General features: G+C 40.0%; 1 protein-coding gene across 4 annotated transcripts in view; it reads left to right on the plus strand.

Annotated features, from left to right (window-relative positions):
• The first annotated feature begins 10,898 nt into the window (after nt 1-10,898).
• ANAPC1 (anaphase promoting complex subunit 1) overlaps nt 10,899-24,216 on the plus strand; it is a 112,635-nt gene continuing 99,317 nt past the window's right edge. For all 4 annotated transcript variants that reach the window (XM_024743902.1, XM_024743901.1, XM_024743904.1 and 1 more), the window contains exons 1-10: nt 10,899-11,129; nt 13,587-13,823; nt 14,817-14,978; nt 16,851-16,902; nt 17,479-17,579; nt 18,160-18,242; nt 19,346-19,419; nt 21,155-21,300; nt 21,518-21,738; nt 22,448-22,657. In XM_024743902.1, coding sequence (XP_024599670.1) covers nt 13,611-13,823; nt 14,817-14,978; nt 16,851-16,902; nt 17,479-17,579; nt 18,160-18,242; nt 19,346-19,419; nt 21,155-21,300; nt 21,518-21,738; nt 22,448-22,657 — 1,262 coding nt within the window. In that variant the 5' untranslated portion in view covers nt 10,899-11,129; nt 13,587-13,610. The remainder of the gene's footprint in view (nt 11,130-13,586; nt 13,824-14,816; nt 14,979-16,850; nt 16,903-17,478; nt 17,580-18,159; nt 18,243-19,345; nt 19,420-21,154; nt 21,301-21,517; nt 21,739-22,447; nt 22,658-24,216) is intronic.

Below are 24,216 nucleotides of genomic sequence, written 5' to 3' on the forward strand. Positions count from 1 at the left end.
TCCGCGGCACGTGGGATCTTCCCGGACCGGGGCACGAACCCGTGTCCCCTGCATCGGCAGGTGGACTCTCAACCACTGCGCCACCAGGGAAGCCCTGGGGTGTCTTTTTATATTGAGTTGTAGGAGTTCTTTATATATTCTCGATCATAGAGTTGTCAGACATATGACTTGCAAACATTTCCTCCTATTCTATGGATTGTCTTTGCACTTTCTTAATAGTATCATTTGAAGCACAAAATCCTTAGGTTTTTAAAAATTCCAATTTAGCTATTGGACTTTACCATTTTTTCTTTGGTTGCTTGAGCTTTAGGTGCCATATCTAAAATGTCATTGCCTAATCCAAAGTAACAAAAATTTACATCTATGTGTTTCATAGTTTTAGTCTTACATTTAGGTCTTTGACCCATTTTGAGTTAATAGTATGAGGTAGAGATCAAGATTCTTTTCTCTTTTTTTGCATATGAATATTCAATTCTTCCAGCACTGTGTTCAGAGACTATCTTTCCTCCACTGAATTGCTTTTGCAACTTTGTAAAACAAAACAAATCCATTGGCCCAACTCCTTCAATGAGGGCTGCACATACTACCTTCCTTCCAAAGAGTACAGTATGGAAATGGGGGAAAAGTAACTTTAGAGAAACCTTACAAACATCACCTTAGCTACATGACCATACTAGCATCAACCCTCATGTGACTGATATGTACCCTTAATGTGATGAAAATGGCACTTATCACTACAGTCTTCCTCTTCAAATCCATACCCCCAGTCTAATCATGAGGAAAACATCAGACATATCCCATTTGAGGAATATTCTACAAAATACCCGACCAACATTGCTCAAAACTGTCAAGGTTATCAAAAATAACAAGAGTACTGGAGATGTAATGTATAACCTGATAAATATAATGAACACGGCTGTATGTTATCTAATGAAATTTGTCAAGAGAATAAATCCTAAGAGTTCTCATCGCACGGATATTTTTTCCAATTTCTTTAATTTTATATCTATAGGAGATGAGGGATGTTCACTAAACTTACTGTGGTCATCATTTTATGATGTGTGTAAGTCAAGTCATTATGCTGTACGCCTTAAATTTACAGTCCTGTTTGTCAATTATATCTCAATAAAACTGGAAGAAAAAAATAATAAATAATTCACCATTTCTGTCACCAAAAAAAAAATCTTGTTAAACTAATTTTACTAAATATTTTTTTTTTTTTTTTTTTTTTTTTTTTTTTTTTTACACTGTGCCACCAGGGAAGCCCTACTAAATATTTTTAGTTGTTTAAATATTTTGTTGTTTGCCAACCAATGTAAATGAGGATGACAAGAGTTAAAAGTTACAATCAACTATCTGACTGTATATTGAGTTGAGACATAAGAACTTCTGGGACAGTCCCGTTTCTTTCTTTCTTTTTTTTAAAAAATAAATTTACTTACTTATTTATTTTTGGCTGCGTTGGGTCTTCCTTGCTGCGCGTGGGCTTTCCCTAGTTGCCGCGAGCAGCGGCTACTCTTTGTTGTGGTGTGCAGGCTTCTCATTGTGGTGGCTTCTCTTGTTGCGGAGCTCGGGCTCTAGGCGCCCGGGCTTCAGCAGTTGCGGCACATGGGCTCAGTAGTTGTGGCTCACAGGCTCTAGGCTCTAGAGCGTAGGCTCAATAGTTGTGCCTCATGGGCTTAGTTGCTCCGCGCCATGTGGGATATTCCTAGTCTAAAAAATTCTTGTTTAATGTGTCATTTATAGCTTGTGTTTCCTCATTTATTATAGTTTTGGATGATCTGTGCATTGGTGAAAGCGAGGTGTTAAAGTCCCCTACTATGGTTGTGTTACTGTCATTTCCCCTTTTATGGCTGTTATCATTTGCCGTATGTATTGAGGTGCTCCTATGTTGGGTGCATAAATATTTACAATTATTATATCTTCTTTTTGGATCGATCCCTTGATCATTGTGTAGTGTCCTTCTTTGTCTCTTGTAATAGTCTTTATTTTAAAGTCTATTTTTTTTTCTGATATGAGAATTGCTACTCCAGCTTTCTTTTGATTTCCATTTGAATGGAATATCTTTTTCTATCCCCTCACTTTCAGTCTGTATGTGTCCCTAGGTCTGAAGTGGGTCTCTTGTAGACAGCATATATATGGGTCTTGTTTTTGTATCCATTCAGCCAGTCTATGTCTTTTGTTTGGAGCATTTAATCCATTTACCTTTAAGGTAATTATCGATATGTATGTTCCTATTACCATTTTCTTAATTGTTCTGGGTTTGTTATTGCAGGTCTTTTCCATCTCTTGTGTTTCCGGCCTAGAGAAGTTCATTTAGCATTTGTTGTAAAGCTGGTTTGGTGGTGCTGAATTTTCTTAACTTTTATTTATCTGTAAAGATTTTAATTCCTCTGCTGAATCTGAATGAGATACTTGCTGGGTAGAGTAACCTTGGTTTTTTCCCTTCATCACTTTAAATATGTCCTGCCACTCCCTTCTGGCTTGCAGAGTTTCTGCTGAAAGATCAAGTGTTAACCTTATGGGCATTCCCTTGTATGTTATTTGTTGTTTTTCCCTTGCTGCTTTTAATATTTTTTCTTTGTATTTAATTTTTGATAGTTTGATTAATATGTGTCTTGGCGTGTTTGTCTTTGGATTTATCCTGTATGGGACTCTCTGTGCTTCCTGGACTTGATTAACTATTTCCTTTCCCATATTAGGGAAGTTTTCAACTATAATCTCTTCAAATATTTTCTCAGTCCCTTTCTTTTTCTCTTCTTCTGGGACCCCTATAATTCGAAGATTGGTGCATTTAATGTTGTCCCAGAGGTCTCTGAGACTGTCCTCATTTCTTTTCATTCCTTTTTCTTTATTCTGCTCTGTGGTAGTTATTTCCACTATTTTATCTTCCAGGTCACTTATCCGTTCTTCTGCCTCAGTTATTCTGCTATTGATTCCTTCTAGAGAATTTTTAATTTCATTTATAGTGTTGTTCATCATTGTTTATTTGGTCTTTCGTTCTTCTAGCTCCTTGTTAAATGTTTCTTGTATTTTCCTCATTCTTTTTCCAAGATTTTGGATCACCTTTACTGTCATTATTCTGAATTCTTTTTCAGGTAGACTGCCTATTTCCTCTTCATTTGTTTGGTCTGGTGGGTTTTTACTTTGCTCCTTCATCTGCTGTGTACTTCTCTGTCTTCTCATTTTGCTTATCTTACTGTGTTTGGGGTCTCCTTTTCACAGGCTGCATGTTTGTAGTTCTCGCTGTGTTTGGTGTCTGCCCCCAGTGGGTAAGGTTGGTTCAGTGGGTTGTGTAGGCTTCCTGGTGGAGGGGACTGGTGCCTGTGTTCTGGTGGGAGGGGTTGGATCTTGTCTTTCTGGTGGGCAGGACCGCATCCAGGTGTGTGTTTTGGGATGTCTGTGAACTTATGATTTTAGGCAGCCTCTCTGCTAATGGGTGGGGTTGTGTTCCTGTCTTGCTAGTTGTTTGGCATGGGGTGTCCAGCACTGGAGCTTTCTGGTCAGTGAGTGGAGCTGGGTCTTAGCGTTGAGACAGAGATCTCTGGGAGAGCTCTCACCGATTGATATTACATGGGGCTGGGAGGTCTCTCATGGTCCAATGTCCTGAATTCAGCTCTCCCGTCTAAGAGTCTCAGGTCTGACACCCGGCTGGAGCACGATGACCCTTCTGGGAAGTCTGAGGTCTTCTGCTAGCGTTCAGTAGGTGTTCTGTTGGAGTTGTTCCACATGTAGTTGTATTTTTGATGTATTTGTGGGGAGGAAGGTGATCTCCACGTCTTACTCCTCTGCCATCTTGAAGGTCCTCCCAGCAGGTGGATTCTTAACTACTGCACCACCAGGGAAGCCCTGGATTCATTTTTAAATGGACTCTCGACCCAACCTCCTCATCTTAACACTGTGCCATTTCTTCATTCACACTAGGGGTACCTGATACCACCAATTCCTAAGACTTTTGTGGTTTTATGGTATAATTTGGCCTGGTTCTTACCTTTCCCCTATTGTTGCTTACTATTCAGTTTTTGTTTATTTTTTTGACCTTGCCACACGGCTTTTGGGATCTTAGTTCCCCGACCAGGGACTGAACCCGGGCCTTCAGCAGTGGAAGTGTGGAGTCCTAACCACTGGATCGCTGGGGAACTCCTACTATTCAGTTTTCTTAAATGACTTATGTAATTTATCACTCTGTTGCTTTACAGCTTCCGAAACATTTAAGCTATTGTCTCCTTTCCCATGCATCCCATCCTCCTGAGTTTATAACTTCGAAGAAAATCCTTTATCGTTTTTTAATTAACCCTTGGGGAAGGATCACTCTGTTTAATCTGCCTTTTTTACCTAGAAGTCCCCTCTTGTTGGTTGTTTCCATTTATCCTCCTATGATGAAAGCAGTCTAGCAGTCTGGTCTACTTATCTTTACTCTCCTTCTGTCTCCCAGAGATGTTCCCCATCATTTACACGCTCACTCTCAGTGCCTGAGAGTACTCGTTACTCCCACCTTCACCAATATCTGGCTTCGTTATCCATTCATTCACTCATTAATATATATATCGCTCATCCTCTATGCACGTGACTGAGTGGTAGGTGCTTGCCACCATCATGAGTAGGATGGAGCTTGTATTCTAGAGAGAGTTAAGAAACACATACTTTTTAAAAAGAAGAGTTACAGTTTGTGAAAAGTTTTCTAAAGGGAGTAAACTGGATCGCAGGGGGTACCAGCTTCAAGACGGGGTTGGAAAAGTACTCTGTGAAAAGGTAGCATTTGTTTATTTATGATTTTCTTTTTAAAAGTATTTACTGTGAGAGATTTTAAGCATAGGCAAAAGTGATTCCACTTCCAGTAATGAACTCTCATACTTAACACAAAGTATCAACAATTGTTAACGTTTTGCCAGTCTAGTTTCATGTATTCCCTCCCCCCCATCTTTTTTGGCTTCAGTTCTTTAAAACAAATCCCAGACACATTATGTTACCCTTAAATTAATCTGCATCTCAATCTGATAGGGATTTTTTTGAACTTAATCACCAGTATCACACTTAACAAAATTAAGAATTCTTTCACATCATCTGATACTCAGTACATATTCAAATTTCCCTGGTTGAGTCCAAGATGTCACTTAATAGTTGGCTTGTTCAGGTCAAGAGATCCAAAAAGAAAAGTCCTCACGTTGCATTTTGGCATGTCTCTTAAGTCCTTTATCTGGGAACAGTGAGTTTCTAATACTTTCAATAATTCTCTTTACTACCTGGGATTCCTCTATAAAAAGAACTTTCTCTCACCAACTCATTGATTATTCTTTTTTAAAAACATTTTTGTTGGAGTAGAGCTGATTTACAATGTTGTGTCAGTTTCTGCTGCACAGCAAAGTGAACAAATCATACATATACATACGTTCACTCTTTTTTAGATTCTTTTCCCATATAGGTTATCATAGAATATTGGGTAGAATTCCCTGTGCTATACAGTAGGTCCTGATTAGTAATCTATTTTATTTTATTTATTTAATTAATTAATTAATAATTTTTTTTGGCCATGTCATGTGGCTTGTGGGATCTTAGTTCCCTGACCTGGGATTGAACCCGGGCCCTCGGCAGTGAAAGCACTGAGTCCTAACCACTGGACTGCTAGGGAATTCCCAGTTATCTATTTTATGTATAGTAGTGTGTATATGTCATTCCCGATCTCCCAATTTGTCCCTTTCCCCTCATTGATTATTCTTGAAATGCAGAGATCACAGAGGAAGGATTGAATAAGTGCTGGATACTTTCACTTTAATTATCAAATTTCAGAGAAACAAGTTGGTGCACTACTAACCTCCATTGTTAATCAAGAAGGTCTTGTTTGTTTGTTTAGCATCATTATGAATGCACATTTTAACATATCTAATGTGTTTTAATCCATTAAGATCCTTTTTTTTTTTTTTTTTTTTTGCCACACCATACAACATGCAGGATCTTAGTTCCCCCACCAGGGTCAAACCCATGCCCCCTGCAGTGGAAGTGCAGAGTCGTAACCACTGGACTGCCAGGGAAGTCCCCAAGATCATTGTTTTTTATGATACTCAAATTATTCCTTTAGGCCAGTGGCACCCCTTAGAGTTGGCTTCTTTGTCCTTTTGATGTGGTCCATAGATAATTCTTGAATAAGCATCCTGGCTTGCTAGTTCTCTTTCTGCACATACTCCTGGATTTATTTTCTCGACTCCTAAACTTCTTGGGGTATTTGCAAACCAGTCATAAACTTTGTCATCTCCAAGCCTTTTCCCGGGCCGATTTCTTTGCCTAAAATGACTTTTCCTATTTACGCCTCCCAACTGATTTAAGTATCTTTCAAGACTCAGTGCCAAATGTTGGCTACAGTCTGGTGAGACCCTAATCATAGGAGCCACTTAAGCCATGCCTGATTCTTGACTATAGGAGTTGGGAGATAAATATGCATTGCCACTAGGTTTGTGGTAATATTGTTACACAGCAAGAGATGACAAATACACAACCTTTATGAAATTAGGTCCTGTGTCTTTTTTTTAAAAATATTTATTTATTTAAGCTGCACCAGGTCTTAGTTGTGGCACACAGGATCTTTTTTATTTTCATTGCAGCATGCATGCAGGATCTAGTTCCCCGACCAGGGATCGCACCCGGACCCTCTGCATTGGACCAGGGATCAAACCTGGGCCCTCTGCATTGGGAGCATGGACTCTTACCCACTGGACCACCAGGGAAGTCCCAGCTCCTGTGTCTTTTAGTTTGCTTGTATAGAAGAAACTTTGATATTGGATAGGGGTGCTAGTTAATAATAAAGTTTCATTAAAATGAAAGTTATACTTTGCCATGTTGGGAGACAGTTCTCCATGGGGCTTTCATGTTTCCGCTTGTTGCTTGGGGGGCACTGTCTGCCTTTGTTCCTTTGTGTAGGAAACTGCCTTGGAAGATAGAGATAGTGTCTACTTCTTGAGCAAAAGGCAGGTTTGCTCACAGCCTTAGAAGATGGAGATCGTGTCTCCCTTGGAGCCAAGGGCAGACATTCTTACTACCCATTATTAAAGATTTGGGTTTCCTAAGCTCACTGTTCTTTCCTGTGATGCAACCCAGGGTGCATGTAGATGTCATCCAGCCTTCACATCACTCTGTGGGAATTTGGACTCAGGGAACTGGCACAAAAATGCTGATGCTCTGCTGTAAGTAACAAATTATTCTTCATCTTTGACCCGGCAGTTTTCTGGCTTCTACCAGCATTTATAGTACTGTGGCAGGCAGAGAAGGTAAAAATCTCAAACCGCTCAGAGTTCTTAAAAAGCTATAGATATGATGTACAGCACATATTCACTTGTGGAAATTGGAAAGCCCCCCCCACACCTTTTTTTTCAGCGGTGGGAATATAAATAATAATAATAAGTTCAAAGTTACCTCTGAACTTATTCACTAGTCAAGTGAGAATTCAAGCCTTGTAATTCTTCTCTCTCAGTGTATGGTGTCCCTCTTTCTCTACCAACTTCAACTACCCACCCTTACTGGGTAAAGTCTCACAATGGTTAAGAATACCTTTATCGGGACTTACCTAGTGGTGCAGTGGTTAAGAATCTGCCTGCTAATGCAGGGGACACAGGTTCGAGCCCTGGTCCAGGAAGATCCCACATGCCCCGGAGCAACTAAGCCCGTGCACCACAACTACTGAGCCCGTGTGCCACAACTACTGAAACCCACGTGCCTAGAGCCTGTACTCTGCAACAAGAGAAGCCACTGCAATGAGAAGCCCGTGCACCTCAATGAAGAGTAGCCCCCACTCGCCGCAATTAGAGAAAGCCCGCACGCAGCATCGAAGACCCATCGCAGCCAAAAATAAATAAATTTATAAAATAATAAAAATAAAAAAGGATACCTTTATCACGGAGGGATTTTAGAAAGTATTTCCTTAGTTGTTGCTGGTTACATTACCATACAGGGAATGACTGCTTGGTGCCATTTATAGCTAATGCCCCCATTCAGTATCATATAACAACATATTCACTGTGCTATGAAAAAGTCCATTACAGTCACTATTTCAAGTCTTGCTGCCTACTAATTTAGCATTTATAGCCAAGAGATCCAGAGGCTTAAAGTAGTAAAATATTGCTGGATAAAATCAGAATTGGGAAGCAAGAACTTAATACAAAAGTTACTAAGCAAGTTAACCTCAGAGTTGCCTCTGAAAAACTGAGAGTTGAATCCAGTTGAGTTTCCACGTGGCACCTACTCTCAATTTAATCTCTAATTACAGCTCTCTAAAATTGTGTTTTTGTAGGGCAAAGTAGGTTACTGAGATTTGAAAAAGTAGCATTTAAATTGTGGACTCAAAATATTGTAAACCGGGGCTTCCCTGGAGTCTCTTTGAGAAGAGAAAATTTAAAACTGGGAAAGTAAATTCCCCTTTAAGATGGGACAAGCTTTGATTAAACGAATAAAACCTCTAATTTCCTAGATGTTTAGACTTCCTGTCTGTTCAATGCAGTGCTGCAAATTGCCCCGATGTTGAAACTGTTTTTACAAATACCGGTGAGACATATTTGGGCCAGCCAGGCTAGCCAGACGTTTGAATAGAGAAGACATTGTGTTTTATACGCTGCGGGGTTCATTACCCAAGGTCCCAGAATGTAAGGTTTTGCTCAAATGCATGTGAAAACTGCCTCTTATGACTGCAAATTAGGGTGACCAGTGGTCCCAGCTTGCTTGGGATATCTGGTTTTAAAATGGAAAGTCTGTGTTTCAGGTAACCCCAGTCCTGGGAAAACATCATAGGCGGAGGCCACGGAGAGGCATCTTGAGAGAATTTATTGGCAGGCAAGGGAACATCCAGGAGGAAGGCCTGTGCGAACCCTTTCAGTAACTCTATTCACAGACTGGACAATAAGTCGCATAGGACACACTTTGTGGACTGTGTTCTCTAAAACGTAGAGCTGGAGGCAGATTTGATGAGTGCTGATGCTTTAGCCCACGATAAAGAGAATGAAGGGAAGGGAAGGATGAGAAGCACTGCATTGGCCACTGCCAAAAACTTGGCTGACTGCTTGGCAGGTGTGCCCACTCAGCCACAGAGGATGTCTGGCAGGCTGTGCAAAGAAACCATGCTGTAGAACAGTCCACCAGAGGGAAAAGAAAAGGGAATTTATGTCTCTGGCTCCTTCCTGCCTTGCTCCTCTTGAACAAAATTTGCCTTGATCTAAATTTGCTCCCTACACTTCTGGGTTTATATCAGCTTGCACACCCCATGGGGAGGCATTCCCTCCAAGTCAGTGCCCCAGAGAGTGTGACAATGGCCTGATGGCACAGCAAAGCCAGGGCAGAGGGCCTCGTCCTCTGTGGCAAGTGGCTGGTAGTGGGGCTGACAGGGCTGGTGGAATCAGCCTAGGGTGTCCATTTCTCTAGGAGGGTCCACATATGGTCAGGCCATGGTGGTGGCTGAGGTGGGGCAAGAGGTGGAGGGTGGCACTCAGAGACTCTGAGAGGCAACTGGGATATGTCCTGATGTTGTTTCTCCCAGAAAGACCAGGTCAGGAAGAGGGCTGGTAAGAAGAGGACTTAGAGAGGGAGTGGAGCTGAGGGGGACCCTGTAGGAGGAAATAGTAAAAGATAAAGGCAGAGCACTGTTAATGTGATTGTTAATTTGACCTCATGTGTACCCTCAGGGCAGGGATGTCTGGGGATATTTTGGTCTCAGAGCCTAAGATAGACAAAGTTCTATCTTGATCCCTTTGGGCTGCTATACCATAAACTTACGAACAACAAACATTTATTCTTTACAGTTCTAGAGGCTGGAAAGTCCAAGATCATGGTGCTAGCGGATTCAGTGTTTGCTGAGGTTGTGCTTCCTGGTTCATTGACAGCCGTCTTTTTGCTGTGTCCTCATTTGGTGGAAGGGGCCAGGGAGCTCTGTGGGGTCTCTTTCATAAGGGCACTTATCCCTTTCATGAGGGCTCCACCCTCATGACCTAAGCACTTCCTAAGGGTCCCACCTCCTAGTATCATCACATAGGCCATTAGGTTTCACCATAGGAATTTGGGGAGGAGACACAAATATTCAGTCCTCAGCAGGCTCCTTCCTGTTGGAGTAAAGCCTTCTGAGAAGAGGCCATTTGAGCTAAACCCTGAAGGTTGACATTTCAAATAAAGAGATGAGAATGAACCAAGATACCACGAAGTGCAAGATGTGTTTGGAGACCCTAAGGAGGTAATTTTAGTGAAGACATAAAGTTTCAGACAACTTTATATTTCTGGGTAAGGAATTTGAACTTTATTTCTCAGGCAATAGGACGCCTATCAATCCTTTTAACATAGTGACACCACGCAATGGGAGATTAGAGCTCAACAGAGTTATACAGTTTCCACAAGTGTGATATTGTACGGTTAAATCCACAGACAAGGAGGGAGGGGTAAAGCTGGGGTTCTTAACCTGGATCTATGAATTGCTAGGGGAAGTCTCTGTGAAGCTCAGATTATTACACGCAACGTTTTTATGAGGACCTCTATACCTTTCATCAACTTTTCAAAAGGTCCGGACCCCCAAAAGGTTAAAGTGCACTGGTAAAGAGAGAAAATCAGTAGAGTCCCCACCGTCCCCCAAGCCTGGAGGCATATACCTCCAATTTGGGGGTCAGGAGGCGAGAGTGAAGTTGGTCAGAAAACCTTCTAATTCATAGTTATGAGGCAGTTCAGGCTCGTACTGACATGACCTGGAGAAGATCTGGACGCCAGGAAGATCCTATCCCAGTACAGGCTGAAGGTACAAATAAATACCCAGCAAATTCCTCCTCGCGCTTCCTTCGTGCAACTACGGAGGCGCTAGGACCGCGGGAACGCCGCTCGCTCCCGGCGAAGCCCCGCCTCGGCGCGAAGCAGGACGGGAAATTCAACATGGACGCGTCCATTTGAACATCTCACCTGAGTGGTTCTCCCGCACGCCTGCCTGTCATTAGCAGTCGTGTTCGCAGCTGCTGCCCAGTCTTCCTCCGGAATAGGGGAGGGAGAGGGAATGAGAAGCTGCAGCGGCCGAGGAGTCACCGTGACCGTCCCCGCCGCCACCCTCGGGCCCCCTCGGCCCCCGCGCCTCCGGGGAGCAGCCGGTGCTCGCCGCGCCTGACGCGTCCCGAGTCACACAGGTAAGGGCCCAGGCCCGCAGCGCCTGGTGGTTCATCGCCTGTCGGGTAGCCCTCTCACCCGCCCCGAGGCCTACCCGCGCGCGGTGACCCGGAGGGCTGGGAGCCCGGGGCGGGCCCTGAGCGGGCGCCAGAGCCAAGGGGACCCCAGCTTGCGGGCTGGGCTTTACGGGGTGCACCTTCGTGCTCCACTCTGCGCCGGCTTCCTTCCTGAGTTAAACGCGGTGTCCCGTGTGGGCCTTAGCTTGTAGTTCAGCCCCTTGCCGCTCTGATACGATGTTCTGAGACCCAAGCTCTTAGACTGTTTCACCTGACCCTAAAGAGGCCGGGGAAGCTCTGCCTTTTTGCGGAGTCTCAACTCAGGGTGTCTTCTGTGTGCATTTGCGTTTACTCTTGAAGCAACTGTGTGGTTACCTCTGGCGGGGTAGTTTTTGTTCCTGGTAAGCAATGCTGATATCTTGTTTTATAGCATATCAATTTAATACAGTACTTTCATCTGTAGCTCTTTATGTTGTCCCCTAATAAGTAAAAACATAAAAATTTGGGGTATTGCAAAAGTATTAAATGTGTCGCTTTAATTAGTACAAAAAGATATTGTACTATGAAATAACCATAATGAATACTTTTGTTATTTAATCTTGAAGTTTTTTTTTTTGCGGGCCTCTCACTGTCGTGGCCTCTCCCGTTGCGGAGCACAGGCTCCGGACGCGCAGGCTCAGCGGCCATGGCTCACGGGCCCAGCCGCTCCGCGGCATGGGGGATCTTGCCGGACCGGGTCACGAACCCGTGTCCCCTTCATCGGCAGGCGGACTCTCAACCACTGCGCCACCAGGGAAGCCCCTCTCAAAGTTTTAATAGGATAACGTCTCAATAATTGCACAACTGAAGTCGGGTGAACTCGCAAGTTTTTTAATGTTGGTTATCCTGTTGACTAGAATATAGGAAGACCAGCTGAATTTTATTTTTTTCTTGTAAGTTTTATAAGGTACTGTTTTAGTTATATCCCAAGTTCAGGTCTTCTCAATTCTGAATTTTAGCGGGAGGAAAATAAAAGTGTTTTGATTGTGGCGTATGGTTATGTCAGGAATAGCATTTAATTCATAGCAAAATAACTTTGACCCTAGAGGAGCTGCATGGGAACTACAGGGGCTTTGCGATATTGCAGGGAAAAAACCCTACTGATGCCAAAAAGACCTCAGATGAGAAATATAAGTCAAATTTAGTTAAACTTTTTTTTTTTATGCGGTATGTGGGCCTCTCACTGTTGTGGTCTCTCCCGTTGCGGAGCACAGGCTCCGGACGTGCAGGCTCAACGGCCATGGCTCACGGGCCTAGCCGCTCGGCGGCATGTGGGATCTTCCCGGACCGGGGCACGAACCCGTGTCCCCTGCATCGGCAGGCGGACTCTCAACCACTGCACCACCAGGGAAGCCCTAGTTAAACTTTTAATTGTGAGTGCCATTTCAAACCCTTTAAAGTTGTCTATGGTGCTGTGGTCAAACGTTGGTTTTGATCTGTTTGAGGATCGTAGCTTAAATGTGATGCCACAAAATCCATTTTTAATGTAGGTGTTTTCTTAGAGAGAGAACTGGCATCCACCTTATATACCACATTATACAGTGAATTTTACTAGCTGTCAACTACTGTATGTAGAAATGTTTTGGAAGTAAAGGGGCATGGTTCCACCCACCGCTCAGCCACATCTTTATAGTGATAAGCTGTACTGTACTAGGTTGTGTTAATTAAAAGCTCATAATTTAGGACTCATAAATTTGCTGCAAGTGTGGCTGTCCCATGGCCAGAGTTCTTCATGCCTTGGTTTCCTGTGTTTGGACCCCAAATTGGAATTGATTGTAGTCATATGTTTCGGTGGACTGGGGTGTCAAAACTACTGGTGACATTTGACAGTTTATTAGGTCTTTTGTGGATTGGTCAGCTGAAACGAGTAGTTCAACTTGTGATGAATTAGAAGTAATATGTGTTTTTTTTGTGTTTTTTTGGTTTGTTTCATTCCAATATGCCAGTGGTCCTTGAGGTGTGCTTTTCAAATGAGTTTTCAACAGCTGAACAGAAATGACCTTAAATGTTGAGAAGCCGGGCAGTCACGGGACTGTAAAGTACAACTTGTCTAAATACTTCATATGTGAAGTGTGGAAAAACTAGCATATAGTAGTAGGAGACATAGGACAGGTGTTGTGGGATGTAAGTGCTTGTCTCAACCCAGCAGTTTCCTTCGGTGGTAACCGTCTATTGGTCAGTCTCCAAGTAAAATGTGGCAATAACTGTAATCACCTGAGACTCAGATCTGGAATGACCTTTGATGTTATCATTACTTGTACACCTACAGTGTAATAGGATTGACACTCATCTAAGGATTAATGACTCTTCTGTAAGCTTTTATGATATTTTATTCTGGTTTTAACTCTAGAAGCTGACCAGAGTGTGTTTGAATTCATACAGAAATAATGTTGATATTTGGAACCCATGTCGAACTTCTATGAAGAAAGGGCAACAATGATTGCAGCCGGGGATTTGCAGGAATTTGTTCCTTTTGGTCGAGACCACTGCAAGCACCACCCTAATGCTTTGAACCTTCAGCTTCGCCAGCTGCAGCCAGCGTCGGAGTTATGGTCTTCTGATGGTGCCGCTGGCTTGGTGGGATCCCTTCAGGAGGTTACGATCCACGAGAAACAGAAGGTTCCGTTAAGTTTCCCATTGTGTTTTTGAAATATAGAATGTTGTGATCTACTTGTAATTTAAGGCTACCTGCAACTGAGAAATGAGTATAATGCTACTTCTAGGGCAGTGGTTAAGATTTGGTAATTTCAGTCAAGACTAAAATAATGACTTCATTGTATTATGGTGTCATAACCGTTTATTTAGGCATATAACTCATGGTTTTATAATAAGTACTATGATTATGGTCCTTTCTAAACCTCTTTCTCTTCCCTTAGTATGTGGGGACCAGATTTCATGTTGTTTGATTATTAGATGGTAGAGTTAGAAATGGTCCCTGCTGCAAAAAGACTTACATGTTTCTTGAGGACAAAGAAAATGCCACATAAGTAGATAGAGTACTGGTTCTTAAATCGGAGAATGAGATGTTAGCGTGTGTCAGGAAATCAGTCTTTCCCACCTTATTCCACTTTCATTCCTTTTGGGATACCAAAATCTCAGGGAGTCTATGTAGTTAGAAGTCTGAACCTTTCTCTCTCCCATTTATTTTGATGAGTGGGACAAGGGAAGGAAGGTGAATGTATATTTAGTTGTGAAGCAGGGAAATCTACCCTGTGAATAAACTCCCCCAGTGATTCCCACGTGCACCTTCCTGCCCCCTCTCCATCACTTCCCCATGCACCTAATATAGCATTTTAGTTTCCCTAGCATGTTGGTTTCATTTTTTGATCTATAGATATGGTACAATTTTTGTTTGTTTATATTTGGGGCAAATAATATAGTAGTATAATATAAAACATCCTGTAAGGTATATAATATACATATGCACACACCCCACTTTGTTAATCAGTGGCACTAAGCTTATAAGAATTGGGCTTAGATTGAGTCTTACTCCCCAGGCAAAGAGAGAGTAGGAAACTTGTCTCTGAATGATTATTTGATTTAATTAATAAATCCTGCTCCATACTTTGGAAAAAAGTGCTTGAACATGTCCTACATGTGTTAATTTTTAAGGAGAGCTGGCAGTTAAGGAAAGGCGTAAGTGAAATTGGAGAAGAAGTAGATTACGATGAGGAACTCTATGTGGCTGGAAATATGGTCATCTGGAGCAAAGGAAGTAAAAGCCAGGCATTGGCTGTTTATAAAGCGTTTACAGTTGACAGTCCTGTTCAACAGGTGAGTTGATTTGAATTTTAGCGTTTGATTGACTACTTAACACTTAAAAAAGTTTTTGTCCTAAAATTTAACAGAAATAATAAAAACAGTGTAATGGTCCCAGCAGCTGGGTGTCCATTTAAAAAACTTCATTTGTTTTCTGTATCATCACTTTTTTTACACCATCTTTTGTCAATTTAATGATAGTCTTTAAACACCGTTCTTGAGTAATTTAATTTGTTATTCTCAGTAAAAATTTCTAAGACATTGAGGGTACAAAGAATACTGTAACACATGATGATTATAATTGATGGCAGAGTATTCAATAAATAAAAATCTGGTTCCTAGTGATGATCAGAAAGAGAAAGAAAAAACCTAACTTGTTATCATTGCAGTTGGCTATTACACCTAACTCTATTATGAAAATCGGTAATTAAAGGGAAGGAATTAAGCATTTGCCCTGCCTTTCTAGGAAGACGTGCAGTTCATCTCGAGTTAATGAAGGAACACCCTTATTTATGGACGAATGCCAGCTAATAAATATAGAAAGAAGGGTAGAGTTAAAAAATCACCACTTTGTAACCTCCAATGTAATAATGGATTCAGAAAAGGATTGTTAATGGATATTAACACTCTTGGGTGAAAGGATATTACCATGGCACCAAGGTATTACCCTGTGAATTACTTGCTAAAATGGACTGGACATCAGGTGCTAGAAGAAAATTACATTATTTTTCCTCAGGTGGGATGACGGTTTTGTGGTTATACAGGAGTACATCTTTAGTTTTAGGAAATGCACGATGAAGTGATTAGGGGTAAAGTGTCATGATGTGTGCAATTTTCAAATAGCCCCTGCCCCCTGCAATTCCACATGTACTCAAATGCCCTTAGACAGGTACGGCAAGATTCAGGTGAGACAGATGTTCCCTGTACTGTTTCATCTTTTCTTACTGAAAGTTTTTAGAATATCAAGTTGAGGGAGGAGTGAAAACATTTTTGTTGGTTGCATTAATTGTTAGGCTACTGACAGGAGGTTTTTAGAAGCTTTTTACTCATGTGAAGTTCCCCATTTGTAGACACTGAAATCGTACCTCGACGCTGCTTTTTTTTTTTTCCCCATGAACTATTTCCTGATGAGTGTTGTACTCTTCTAACAATTTATTAGGCAGGGTCAACTGAATTATTCCCAAATTTGAGAACATGTGTGAAAGCATTTCCATCCAGGAGTGTCGAAGCCAGTACTCTTTTTGCTGATAATTTCCCCCTCATGTAACATTGTGAATGTATTTAATACCACTGAAAAATGGTTAAGATGGTAAATTTTATGTTATGTATATTTTACCACAATTAAAAAGACATAAAAATGCCATTAAAAAATTTCAATGAGTGATTGTCAGGCATACCAGTTGAAGTTTAACGGCTTTTCCTAGTTTGTATATATATTTTTAAGATGGGCCCTTAAGAAAGGGAAATGTTTTTCTAAACATTCTTTCTGGCGAGTCAAAGAATGATAAGATTAGGTAAGTCTGGAGATTATAAAATAGCTTGGCAATTTTCAACTCTTCTGGTAATCTTTAGCTTTTTATAGGATATAGGGTTTACTACAGGTTGAACCACTATTTGAATTCACTTTTGCTGCAAAGCTTCTATCTAGTAGGTTTCTTGATTTTGTTTTCCCTTTTCTTTTTATTTGCAAGCATAGTTTATCTTTCCTTAAGATAGTTATCATTAATTAGTCTAATTTTATCTTATTTTTCTTTGTTCCCATGGTATATGTGTTGAGCTGATGAGGAGGGACCGTTATGTAGGTGACACTATTATTTAGATACCATTAGTTAATAGGTTATTATTTAGATGTAATTTTCCTAGGTAAGCATTTTGTTTTGATTTTAGGCATTGTGGTGTGACTTCATTATATCACAGGATAAGTCTGAAAAGGACTACAGTAAGTTCCTTTTTGAAATTTTATTTGATCTTATGATGATTCCAAATGTTTATCTCATTTTTTTTCATTCAAAGTAAGTAAGCCACTAATAATGGTGGATTAGCGCAAGCATTTTTATATTGTGCATTAAAGAATTTGTGCTGTTGGGAATTGCAATTTATTTATTTTTAAAACATTTATTTATTTATTTATTTATTCATGGCTGTGTTGGGTCTCCATTGTTGCATGCGGGCTTTCTCTAGTTGCGGTGAGCAGGGGCTGTTCTTCGTTGCAGTGTGCGGGCTTCTCATTGCGGTGGCTTCTGTTGTTGCAGAGCATGGGCTCTAGACGCTTGGGCTTCAGTAGTTGTGGCTCTCAAGCTCTAGAGTGTAGGCTAAGTAGTTGTGCTGCACAGGCTTAGTTGCTCCATGGCATGTGAGATCTTCCTGGACTAGGGCTCGAACCCATGTCCCCTGCATTGGCAGGCAGATTCTTAACCACTGTGCCACCAGGGAAGTCCCGGGAATTGCAATTTATGATTATTGGGATTTTTTTTTTTGGAAACAATGCATATATCTTGTTGTACTCTCTTTTCAGGTAGTGATGAAGTAGAAAAATGCATATGTATATTGCAAAGCTCATGTATTAACATGCATAGCATAGAAGGAAAGGATTACATAGCTTCTTTACCTTTTCAGGTAAGCGTGAGTGTTTCAATGTTTTTGTGTTTTATTGGAGAATATTCTTGAATTAATTGGTTTCAGAAGTATTGCTACTCTCATGTCTTGTAATCAAAAATGTTATTTTTACTGAAATAAACTTGTAGTGGCTTACCATTTGCATCCTTTGTCTTAAAAATAAATTATTTAGTGAAGTGAATTATGGAGTCTTTTCTGAGAGGTTTTTTTCAGTTTAAGTGACATAGAAGAAATCAGTTTGGTTTTGTTCAAGCACTTGGGCAATATTAGTCTTTCTCCTGTTTCTCATTATCTTTTCCATGCCCTAATGCTGTTGTTACACTTGAATCACATGGTCATTTTGGTACTGATATTAGCTACTGGCAGGAATTTCAGGTCGAACTTCTCTTCCTTACATTTGATTTTGTCTTAGATTTACTTGTTAGAATTACTTAAAAAAAATTATAGTTAATGATTGTTACTCTGCAAAACTCTTATTAAATTGGAAGGGAATCTAATGTTCTGTAATGTTTCGTAAAAACATGTTATAAAGAATAGTTTCTTTTACTTCTGTTTTTTTCCTCACCCTTTTACCCAATAGGTTGCAAATGTTTGGCCCACGAAGTATGGCTTGTTGTTTGAACGAAGCAGCTCTTCACATGAGGTTCCTCCAGGCCCACCCAGGTATGCAGGTCAGAATATGATTCCTTGGGCTTTTTTTGGTTGGTTCTAAGGTAAAATTGTTTACCCAAAAGTTTGGGATGATGATAATTTCCATGCTGTCAGCACAGATAGATGCCTTTTTCTCTCATCTCAGCATTGTACCCTTATGAGTTCTACTTCTCACTTGGCTCTTAATTATCTACAGCTTTTTTCCCCAGGTAGTAAAACTGAGCAAACACTTGGCTTAAAGATAACAAAACTCAGTTCTTAGCTCTGCCATTTTTTCCATCATGTTACTTTGGGCAAATCATTAGCTTTGGCTTTAGTTTCCTTATCTGTTACAGGAAGAATACTGTCATTTATTTCTTAGGATTTATGCAGTAATTTAACAAGCTAATGTATATAATCTCTTGACATAGCGCTTCTTATGTCTTAGGTGCGTAATAAATTATAGTGTGTTTACTTTGTCTCCCTAATCAACTGTGAGCTCGTTGACGGGCAGGAACATACAGTACCTGTCACAGTGTGGTGCAAGTAGTAGACACTGAGTTTTAAGAAAATTGCTTATAGATTTTAATCTCTCTCTGTGTTTAGATAGAAGGTCTATTTTTTCCTCTTTTTTCAGTCACTCCTTAAGAAAATGCAGCCATTTCATTTACTTGAAGTGTTTCTTCTTTTTTTTTTTTAAATACTCTCTTTTGTCAATAGGTCTAGAAGACTAAATTTCTTTCCTAGTTGTTAGAGACACTGCCACTAAGAGAGGTTTTAAAAAAAAAATGACTGCCGTATGCCCATTACTCTGTTTGTTCTGAAAGGTGTTGACTGCTGCTCACAGATACTACCTGGACTACCCTGAGTTCCGTGTGTGTGTGTGTGTGTGTGTGTGTGTGTGTGTGTGTGTGTGTGCAAATTTACCCTGCATAAGAGGAAAGATTTCTGGGAATAAAATAGAAGATACTGTGAAAAACAGTAGGTCAGAAGTTTTTAGAGGGTTGCTTTTTGAGATGGTAGGTTTCTAGTTGTTAGTGTAATCTGCAGAAGACATTTCTTTGCAAGGAAAGTACAAAATTTGTGCACAGATGCAGTCATCTTATGTTGGTGACTATTTATTTGTTCTTTCCTAGAGAACCTTTACCCACTATGTTCAGCATGCTGCATCCACTAGATGAAATCACACCTCTTGTTTGTAAATCTGGAAGTAAGTGTATTTTTATAAATTCTTTTATGTAGGCTCTCTTTTGAGTTTGGGGCTGGGGAGGAAATAAAGGAGCTTATGAAAATTAGATTTCTTTTATAAAAATAATATAATTTAAGCATTTTAAAATAACTCTTATTATGAAAATAATTCATATTAATTAATTCGTCGAATACACTGGTATTAATTGTTTTAACAGCTATTCTTTTAGTAAAAATAGAGCCTATACATCAACCAGAAATACTGATATATTTTCTAACTTACCTGTAGATGACTCTGGACTTTGTTCCTTAGTAATTAGTAAGTAAATGAACAATACTTAGATAAACTAAAATAGTTTCCTTTTTTTGGAAAAAAGAAATGTAGGGCCTTAGACTTTTACTTTGGAAATTTTTAATATTTCATTTTCTCTGCTCATAATAACATAATTTGCTGGGACTCAGACTTTTAATAGTTCCTAGAGGTATTTCTAGATGCTTGTTTTAAAATTTTAAATGTGACCAAACATAGGCTATTATGAATAATGAGGACTTGAAGGCTAAAAAAAAATATTTATATTCTTTGACCAATTTTACTTTAAGGACTTTATCCCAAGTATATATTCTGAAATACCACTGAGGTTTTTATCTTCTGTATCAGGGCTTGGCAAACTACAGCCTGGGGGGCTAAATCCAGTTTATTTTTCTAAGGCTTAAGAGCCAAGAGTGGTTTTTACCCTTTTAAAAGGTTGTAGAAAACAAAAAAAATTATGCTACAGAGTCAGTATGTCTGCAAAGCCTAAACTATTTACTCTTTGGCCTTTTACAGAAAAAGTTGATTGATAATTCTATATTATACTGCTAACAACTACGAACAACCTAAAAAAACATGTCAGAGTGTGTGATTGAATGGTATGCAGCCATTATTGATCATGTTTTTGAATAATATTTAATGACCTCAGGAATTGCTTATTCATAATGTTAAGTAAGGTACAAAACTAACTGCAATCTCATCCTAATTTTGTAAGAACATAAAAAATATGTCTGTATAGGAAAAAAAACCTCAGAGGAGTGCTCCCAAAATATATTAGTAGAGGTTATTTTGAGTGGAATTATGAGTGATTTTTATTTCTTTCTTTATAAAGTACTCCTTTTATAAAATAATTCTTTTTAAATTTTTCAATATTTTAACTGAGAGGGCAACATTTAGGAGACAGTCAAATAAGGATGTAGAAATCAGGTTATGGTATTGTAGATGTAAAAGCTGGACTCACTAGGAAAAACTTATTTTGCGTGTGTATCCAGTAAAGCAGAAACAGTAGTGTACTGTTCAGCACTGTTTGAATAGTTATAGTAGAGAACAGATTTCTTAGAGAAGAAAAGAACCAGTAAGGAAGTCAAACTTGGTCGAATGGTTGAGTGTAATTTAAGATTAAGTCAGTTATTAAAGGAGTCATGGACCTTTTACCTATGGCTGATGAATTTAATGGTTTAGTCAGCACAAATCTTCAACATTTAGTTGCATGTGTGTGAAATCAAAACTCGTAAGATTCTCATCTTTAATATATTTTAAAGGAATTGATGCCCAACGTAAATTTATTAAAAATTGAGGGTTAATTATGTAATATATTAATAGATTTTTGTGCCTTAATTGCCTTGATTTCTCTTTATCTTTAGGAATTGCAAGAAGTCACTTCATAAACAACAGTCTTGTAAAAGTCCATTGTTCTATACCTGATCATTTCTGTTCTGTCTTTAAGGTCTGTTTGGTTCATCACGGGTACAATATGTTGTAGATCATGCAATGAAAATTGTTTTTCTCAACACTGATCCCTCCGTTGTAATGACCTATGACACCGTTCAAGGTTTGCATTCTGTGTGGGCTCTCCGGAGAGTCAAAACAGAGGTAAGGGTGAAGGCAAATCACTTCTTAATAGAAAAGGATAATTAATACTAAAAACTTTGCACGTTTTTAGAAGAATCACTTGTGAAATAGGTTGAGTGCCTTAGGTAAAACGATATTATATCTTTAATAACTGGCAACTACCCTGCTTTCTCACAAGGAAATTGCCCTTTTAATCTAATTATTTTCTGCCCCCTCCCCCTTTTCATTTTGACTTAAGGAAGAGAATGTTGTTTTAAAGTTCTCTGAACAGGGGGGCACCCCACAGAATGTGGCCACCAGCAGCTCTCTCACAGCACACCTCAGAAGCCTCTCCAGGGGAGACTCCCCCGTGGCTTCCCCCTTCCAGAACTACTCCTCCATCCACAGCCAGAGTCGCTCAGCCTCCTCGCCCAGCCTACACTCCCGCTCACCTTCCATTTCCAACATGGCAGCTCTCAGGTGGGAATTAAGTGTGGAAGCATTTCCTTGCTTTAAACAAGACATCCCAAGAAAAAGATACCTTCTTTTAAAACTTTCTCTTGTGATTTGAAGGATTTAAAATTTCTGTTGACAGATCCTGAGTATCTTTTAGAGAAAACAGCGTTATTCCAGTTGTGCTATTTTTACTGAGACTTCCAGGCCTACTGTGTTACTTTTTCACTGAGTCATATTTAGAGACTGCCAGTGCTTGTTGTAAGAGTGCCTCATTTTTACCACTAAGTCGCAGCAGTTTGGTGAATGTTAATTACAGAAATTTTTTGGTACTGTTTTCTTTTGTCTTAATTTGCATTAGCTTTTCTTTTGTTTTTGTTAATATCTGTCTGGTACAATAGGGACATAGTTTTGTTGGTGTGTATATGTTTGAATGTATAGGAACATAGTTTAAACTTTTTTGAATAACATTGGTATAAATAATTGATTTTCTGAGGCAGAAAATGAACTGATTTTCAGTTAAAGAATTCTAACAGGAATTCTAAATCCTTAGAATATAATAAAGCATGTTGACAAACCATTTAAGTAGCTACTCCTTTTTAAAAAAATTGTATTTCTGACTGGGTTTATGTTATGAATACTCTCCATACATAGACTTTGGAAAGCTTTATTAGAAAGTGTGTTATCTCAGCCTGTGTTATTAATTGTGGTGCACTCTTTTTTCTTTATTTTGCAGCCGTGCTCATTCTCCAGCCTTAGGAGTGCACTCTTTTTCAGGGGTGCAAAGGTTCAACCTTTCAAGCCATAATCAGTCTCCAAAGAGACACAGTATTTCTCATTCTCCAAATAGTAATTCTAACGGCTCCTTTCTTGCACCAGAAACAGAGCCAATTGTTCCTGAACTTTGTATGGACCATTTATGGACAGAAACGATTACTAATATAAGGTTTGGAGTATATATTTTTATATTCAAAGAAAAATGATACTAAAAGTTTTAGAAAATACTTGGCATTTTGTGTAAAGCTTCCTTTGAGTATAAGCAGTTATTAATATTTCTAAAATACATAGAGATATATATTAAAGACTACCTCAGTTTCAGTAGAGGATGTTAGTGATATTAAGGTGATCATAAAAATATTCTTTTGTCATTTGCTATTTCTTCCTTAGTAAGCTCTCAGATTTGAGGTGTTTGATGTTTTAGGGAGAGACAACTAATTTCTGTAGATTAGGAAACTTGGGAATTTATAACATTTTTCTTAAGTTTTGTCTTTATGTTAGTTGAGTATCAGCTGTTTTCCTGGGAAACACAACTCAGACCTCTGTTCCATGTGACCTTCCTCCTTTTATGTTCTCTTTAATCAGTCATTCAGTCAGTGCCAGTGTGTGTACTAGTGGCTGTGGTTTATCAGCAAATAAGTGCTGTCCCTGTCCTCAGAAAGAGAAAGCTGGAGGATGGTGGCACTGCTCATCTGCTGGTAGGGCTTTGGAAAGATGACTAGGTATTTCCTGGGTGGGTAAGCGAGGCAGTACACAGTAGTTAGAGGGGATCAGAAGAAAAGTGCAGAAGTGTGAATGTGTGGTTTGTTCAGGGAATTAAAAAAACTCTCCATTTGTTTGTGCAGGAGGAGGGGAAAGGGCTGCGAAAGAGGAGGTGGAGAGAGATGGCCTTTTGGGCTGTTCTGTTTGATGAGAGCTGTAAGAAGGTGCTTTATATGTGGGTCATAAACTCAGGGGTCAGAGCAGTCACTTATCAGTGGTGATTGAGGCAAGACAGGTGGATTGGAATTTATGGAGTGTGTAGAGGTTGGGTTCCAGGAGGGCCTGTGGATGAGCTTGCAGTTGCAGGGGTTCTGGTAACCCTCTGGAATCAAGTATAGTAATCATGGGTATATGTGGTGTATAGGCCTTTTCTTTAGGAGAGGGTTTAACATTCATTCGATTCTCAGAGTCTGTGACCTCCGAATAGTTAAAACCAGGCTGTGTAGAATCAGAAGAGGGCTAGTGACTGAAGTCTTGGAAACTTAAGATTTGGGAGGGGTGAAAAGATAAAGCTGCTGCAGAGAGACAGAGCAAGAGAGGTTAGGTGGGGGAAGCAGCAGGACATGTCATGGAACACAAGAAAAGTGGCTTTTGAGAGGAAGGTGCCAATGTTGCCAGGTGCTGGTGAAGTGTGGCACTATTAGGTGAGCTCAGAGAGGCAGTACCTGGATGGCAAGGTCACTGGTGACCTTGGCCAGAGCACCTGGGGGTGGGGGTCTAGGGTGGAGTGGAATGGGGTGGAAAAAGTAAATGGGGACCGAGGAGGTGAACATAGATATACAGGAGTTTGCCTTTGAATGGGAATGAGGATACAGAACTAGCTGAGGGAATCTCAGGGTCAAGGGAGAGTTTTGTTTTTCCTGAACTATGTTAGAGAAAACTAGTCTTCATTTTTGCCCTTAAATACCTAAGTGTGTTTCTCTAAAAAGTAAGGACATTTTCTTACCTAACCATGCTACCATTTTT

Source organism: Neophocaena asiaeorientalis, unplaced genomic scaffold (genome assembly GCF_003031525.2).
Source record: "Neophocaena asiaeorientalis asiaeorientalis breed wild unplaced genomic scaffold, Neophocaena_asiaeorientalis_V1.1 scaffold114, whole genome shotgun sequence".
Classification (NCBI taxonomy): domain Eukaryota; kingdom Metazoa; phylum Chordata; class Mammalia; order Artiodactyla; family Phocoenidae; genus Neophocaena; species Neophocaena asiaeorientalis.